At 60.8% G+C, this 6116-nt stretch overlaps 1 protein-coding gene across 1 annotated transcript in view; it reads right to left on the bottom strand.

Moving 5' to 3' along the window:
* Positions 1 to 4864: 4864 nt before the first annotated feature.
* Positions 4865 to 6116, bottom strand: part of LOC104462317 (myosin light chain kinase, smooth muscle-like) — a 3025-nt gene continuing 1773 nt past the window's right edge. Inside the window, exons 4-8 of the mRNA XM_010074219.1 lie at positions 6066 to 6116; positions 5569 to 5692; positions 5338 to 5490; positions 5046 to 5166; positions 4865 to 4969 (exon numbers count right to left, since the gene is read on the bottom strand). The exon at positions 6066 to 6116 is cut by the window's right edge and continues 194 nt beyond it. Of these exons, the coding sequence (XP_010072521.1) occupies positions 4865 to 4969; positions 5046 to 5166; positions 5338 to 5490; positions 5569 to 5692; positions 6066 to 6116 (554 nt within the window). The remainder of the gene's footprint in view (positions 4970 to 5045; positions 5167 to 5337; positions 5491 to 5568; positions 5693 to 6065) is intronic.

Below are 6116 nucleotides of genomic sequence, written 5' to 3'. Positions count from 1 at the left end.
GCCAAGATTTGGGGAGATTTGGTGAGATTTGGGGAGATTTGCCGAGATTTGCCGAGATTTGGGGAGATTTGGGGAGATTTAAGGTCCAAGGTGAGATCTGCTGAGAGCTGGGTGGAGGACCGATCCAGGTGGGACCCTGGGACCCCCCCGCTCAGCCCCGGGGCCAGACGTCGGTGTTACCGCCGGCTCTCGACGCATCTCTTGTTGGGCAAGACACCGCGGGGGAACACGCCGGACCGGTTCTGCCGACCTCTCCCGCCCTCCGCAAACCCCAGATCCCATCCGGGGGACGCGCGACGCCAGCAGGCAGCGGTCACCCATCCCCAAGCTGCCCTTGGCGCGCTGCTGCCGCATCCTCCCCGTCCTCTCCGGGGGGTTTGGGAGGTCGGGGAGGAGCCGTGGGCGGCTCCGAAATTGGGGTCACCCACATTTGGGTTTGTTCTGATTTTGCAAAGCTCATTTTTGCAGTTGAATTGTCTTCGTTTCACTAAATATCTCTGTATTTCGTTAAATAATTTGCATTTAATTCCCTGATGTTGGGTTTTAAGGGAAAGCATCACGACCCTCCATGGGGATGGGGACGGCCACCCCGACACTGTCCCAGAGGTGTCCCCAGGAGGACAGATGTCCCCAGGACCATGCGTGAGGACCAGCCCTTCCACCCCGAGCTGTCCCACGCTGGGCACAGGCTCTGCTCTGGGGCAGAGGGGCTGGGGGGACCCCCAGGGTCTGCATCCCACCATGAGCATCCCGCCCACATGCCGGGGTGACACCCGGGTGCTGTCAGAGCACCCACACCCGTGCTGAGCACCGTCCTGAGCACGGCTGGGAAAGGGCACAAGGACCTTCCCCGATGGGAAGCACCAGGGCTGGGGTCCCAGCTGGGGGGTGAAAGGCAGGAGTGGAGGCTCCCCAGGCACGAGACCTGGTTTGGACTGAGCCCGGTGCTGGGACAGGGCCGGGCTGTGGTCTCAAAGGTCCCACCAGGTCCCTCCTGACTTGGGGTGGGATGTCCCATGGCAAGGGCAGGGCTGGGCAGGGTGGGGTTGGCATGAATCACGGGATGGTTTGGGGTGGAAAGGGACCTTAAAGCCCACCCAGTGCCACCCCCTGCCATGGGCAGGGACACCTCCCACTAGCCCAGGTTGCCCAAAGCCTCATCCAGCCTGGCCTTGAACCCCTCCAGGGATGGGGCATCCACAGCTTCTCTGGGCACCCTGGGCCACTGCCTCACCCCCCGCACAGGAAAACATTTCTTCCTCACATCTCATCTCCATCTCCCCTCTTCCAGCTTCAAACCCTCACCCCTCGGCCTGTCCCTGCCCCCCCTGATCCAGAGCCCCCCCTCTCAGTTTTTCTGTAGGTAGGTGGATTTTTCCAGCGTAAATCACGGGATTACAGAGAGAAAACTCCTCCGGAGTCCTGGGACGCGGATTTTCAGGGCTGCGAGAAGTTTGGAAAACAGATGAAGATAAACACAGTTCCCAACCAGAAATATTTGGGTGATGTCACATGGCGAAGAGCTCATCAAGGGGTTGATTATACGTAAGTTGGTGTTTGCTTATCAGCTGCAGCTCGGAGGCATTCGGCTCCGTTCCCAAGGGGCGCGTGTGAGCTCCGAGGCCGCGGAACGAGGAAAACACGGAGGAGAGAAGGGGTAAACATCGGGACGGGGTGTGTGGGAGCATCGTAGGAGCATCAAAAGAAGAGCAGGGGAGGAGAAAGGGGCTCCTCAGCCTCTCTCTGTTCCTCTGCAAAGAGAAAACAAACACCGTGGGTAGGATACGGAATTTTCATTTTTTGTTTATTTGCTTCTAAGGAGCTTCTCCCAAGAAGTGAATCCACTTCTCCCCCTGGGAACACGGGAGGAAGGGAAGGCAGGTGAGCTCTGCCAGGGGATGTCTCGCCCAGCCGCTGAGGAGCCGTGGTGGAACCCTGCGAGGAGTGACAATGACACCATCAAGGTGGCCTCACCATCATTGGAGGGTCCCCAGAAGTGCTCCCCCATGTTCCGGCTGGAGGTCCCCGCACCAGCTTCCAAATTAAATTCCATCCCCTGCTTCCAACGAGGGAAGAGCCCAGCAAGCCCTGGGCAGAGCGTGTCACCGCGCTGTCACACCGTGGGGATCTCCAGCTTCCTGTGGTCGCATGGACCCCGAGGCAACCGTCAGCCGGGGCGTCATTAACAGGAACAGGCTTTTGCCACAAAAACTCAACGTCAGGCCTGATAAAGCCTCATCAGCTGGAGAGTCCACGCCACCCCAACGGGACAGGAAGGGGATGGCATCCCTCCCGCTGGCCCAGAGAGCAGCGGGTAAGAGCCATCGTGTCCCCCAGTCATGGGTCCCCGGGCCCCTGAGCTGGTCTGCCCGTGTCTGGAGACAGCAGGATGCCAACGTCTGACATGGAAACCTCCTGTCCTGGTGGCCATCAGCTTCCTGGAGGGTTCAGCAAACCATCCGAAAGAGGGTTTGTCACCAGCGGTGGCTCCCGTGGCTGGTGTCCCCTTCGTCTGTGTCCAGCCTGGCACGGATGCTGCAGGTGCTCACACCCGTCAGTGACCCCAGCCAGAGTGTCCCTGCCGTGACTGGGAGAGCGGGTGGATTTGGTACTGTTTGATAAAAATCACATTTTCTCCTTCCTGCTGGTGTCACCCAGGAGGGGAGGAGGATGAAGATGAGGAAGGGCTGAAGCCGTGCCTGGACCAGGTGTTGTTTGGCACGGCCGCACCCTGCCGCGGGCACAGGGCTGGAGCGCTGCAACCACGGCACCTTCACCCATCTTCTGGCATCGCTAGCCCCCAGCCCAGCGTGAACAGGAGGTGGGTTTTCATGGAATCACAGGGTGGTTGAGGGTGGAAGAGACTCCTGGAGGTCACCTGGTCCATCCCATGCTCCAGCAGAGCCACCCAGAGCAGATTGCCCAGGTCCATGTCCAGACAAGTTAATGTCACCAGGGATGGAGGTGGCACAGCCTCCCAGGCAACCCAGACCATGCTCCAGCACCAGTGAACAAGGGGTTCCTGGGGTTCAGATGGAACCTCCTGTGTTCCAGCTGGTGCCTGTGGCCTCTGGTCCTGGCACTGGGCACCGCTCCATCCTCTCTGCATCCTCCCTCCAGTATTTACACACAGGGATGAGGTCCTCCAGAGTCTTCTCTTCTCTTGGCTGAACAGCCCCAGTGCTCCAGTCCCTCCACAGAACCACAGGATGGTTTGGGGTGGGAAGGGCCCTTAAAGCCCCCCCCGTGCCACCCCCTGCCATGGGCAGGGACACCTCCCACTAGCTCAGGTTGCCCAAAGCCTCATCCAGCCTGGCCTTGAACCCCTCCAGGGATGGGGCATCCACAGCTTCTCTGGGCACCCTGGGCCACTGCCTCACCCCCCGCACAGGAAAACATTTCTTCCTCACATCTCATCTCAACCTTCACTGAAGTTTTTTCCAATACATCCATGTCTCTCCTGTACTGGGAAGCCCAGAACACGACACACTCCTCCAGGTCTCACCAGCGCTGGGTAAAGGGAAGGATCGTGTCCCTCCACCCACTGGCAGCACACTAACACCGCCCAGGCCACCATCCACCTTCTTCGCAGCAGGGGCACATCGCTGCGTCATGCTCAACCTGGTGTCCACCAGGACCCCCAGGTCCATTTCTGCCAAGCTGCTTCCCAGCTGGGCGTCCCCAGCACATACTGGTGCCTGGCGTTGTTCTTCCTCAACACTTCTTGGTGCAGAGGAGGAGCTCCCACACCCCGATTTCCGCCCAAGCAACCCCCTTAGGAGGAGGTTGGAGGTGACACAGCAGCTCTTGGGCCCCCTCCAGCCCTGCTGGGACCAGAGTTGGCCCAAAAAGGGAGAGAGCCAGGGCTCATCCTGGCTCCTCCTGCCTAGGGACTCAGGACACGATGCCAACACACCTTGATGATGAGGGAGGATGCTTCCAAACAAGTGTCACCATCCCCATGGGTCCCCGTGCCCAGGGCAACCATCCCTCCTGGAGCAGACAGTGGTGGTGGTCCAGGTGGGAGGAGAACCTGGTGCCATCTCCCAAAGGATGGGAACAGCCTGGGGAGCTCTTCCCCACCCCTCCCAGGGATATTTTTGGGGGACAAAGGAGCAGCACAGGGAGTGCAGAGATCCTCGGTGCTTTATTGGTGACAGCTCCAGTCTGGGTGGCCATGCAGACAGGAGCTGGGGACGGCAGGCATGGCTGTCCCCACACCAGCGCAGGGTCACTGTGGGACCCCAAAGCCCACCCATGGGAGAGGAGCCCTGGGGCGTGGGTATACCCCAGGCTGGCCGGGTCATCGCAGGAGCTGCTGGAGGAGGCTCATCCCCATCACTCCCAGTTCCTCTAGGTGGTCCAGAGCTGGGGTGACATGGCCACGCCATCGTCACTCTACCTCCCCTACGGCTGCAGCATTCCCACCTTCCTCCTCCTCCCAGTCCATCAGCAGCTCCAAGAAGTTGGGTCCTCACTGGGGCAGAGACCCAGGGGCTTGGTCCTCCTCTGGGCTGAAGGCCAGGTCTGCAGGCAGAGGGATGGAGGGAATGGTGAGGAGCTGGTTGGGTTCAACCTCCCTCCTCTGCCAGGGGGACAGTGGCACCCGTGGGGATCAGCTCTGGATCACATCCAGATCCCAGCCCTGCAGAGCAGGATGCAGCTGCCCCAAGGTTGCATCAGAGATGGTCCCTTGGGGATGAGGATGGAGAGGACCTTGGGGCACCAAGCACTGGGGACATGTCCAGGTGTTTGGTGGCACCAGGACAGGTTGGAGCAAAGGTGGGAGAAGCTGCCCAGGACCATGATCTGGGGGTGGCAGAGCAGAGAGAAGGGGTTGTTGGGGTGCATTGGGGATGATGCTTCAGGGGCCATCACCTTCCTCATCCTGAGCCTCTGACGCTCTCCTCTCCGGGCTCTGGGACAGCAGGGTCAGCCTGTTGAGGGCCAGCAGAGCTTTGCCTGTTTTCTGGAGAGAAGAGGAACAGTGCTGAGCCCCACCAGAGCCATCCCCATCCCCACGTCCTCACCATCCCTCCAGGTACCTGCCACTTCCGACGGGTCAGGAACTGTTTGATCCTCTCCTTCGACAGCACCTTGGTGCTGCTGGGCTGGGGCTGCTGCAGCCAGGGGTGCAGGAGAGCCCCCGCGCTGGAGAGACGGCGCCTGGGGGCAGACGGGGTGGTCATGGGGGTGCTGCTCCACCACCAGACCCTCAGCAACTGGCGTGGCCCCATGGAGCATCCCTTCCGTCAACTGCATTGAGTCCTTTCCCCTTGGCACCTCAAAACCCAGCCCAGCTCCAGCTCTGCACCCCACAGCCCCCCCAGGTCCTACCGGGGGTCCTTCTGCAGCAGTTGGCTGATGAAGTCTTTGGCTTGCTGGGAGATCTCCGAGAAGGTCTCCTCCTCAAAGTCCCACCGGGCAGCAGTGATGTTGCTCAGTGTCTCCATGTCATTGTCCCCCTGGAAGGGGGACTCCCCGCTCAGCCTGGGGAGGTGACACAGGGACATCGGTGACAGCTCAGCATCCCCCAGCCCCACCTGCTGTCCCCAGGAGGCCACTCACAGGATGTAGCAGATGACACCAACGCTCCACATGTCCGTGGAGAAGTCCACGGGCTCAAAGGCCACCACCTCTGGAGCCATGAACTCGGGGGTCCCATGCAACACCTTCACGGGGGTGTCCGGAGCTGCAGAGAAGGTGGACACCATGGGGCAGGCATCCAGCAGGGATCTCCCCAGGACAGCCCAGCTGCACCCCAACACGTGTAGAGCGGGTGAGCCCCTGAATCCAGGTGGGGCTGCCCCCTTCCAGGACCCATCGCAGGTCTTGGTGACCTCCAAGAGCACCTCTGGGTGTTGGGAACCCTCAGGGGTGGGTGTTTTTGGGGTCCCCACCCCAGAGGCACAGCTGGGGACATGCAGGTTTCCCCAGAGCATCTTATGGGCACCAGTAAGAGCCCTGAACTGGTGCCACAGGGCTGCATGTCCCAGAGGAGGACACCAAGCTCCTCCCTGATGTGCTCAGCTGGATCGTGTCCCTCCAATGGTGACAGTCCCTGCCCAGATCCCTCAGGACCCCCGTCCTTGCCCACCGAGCTTCCGTGCCAAGCC

Source organism: Pterocles gutturalis, unplaced genomic scaffold, assembly GCF_000699245.1.
Source record: "Pterocles gutturalis isolate BGI_N339 unplaced genomic scaffold, ASM69924v1 scaffold11862, whole genome shotgun sequence".
In the NCBI taxonomy this organism is placed as follows: Eukaryota; Metazoa; Chordata; class Aves; order Pterocliformes; family Pteroclidae; genus Pterocles; species Pterocles gutturalis.
Note: the sequence above shows the minus strand (reverse complement) of the source record. Positions and strands in the feature narration are given on the sequence as shown.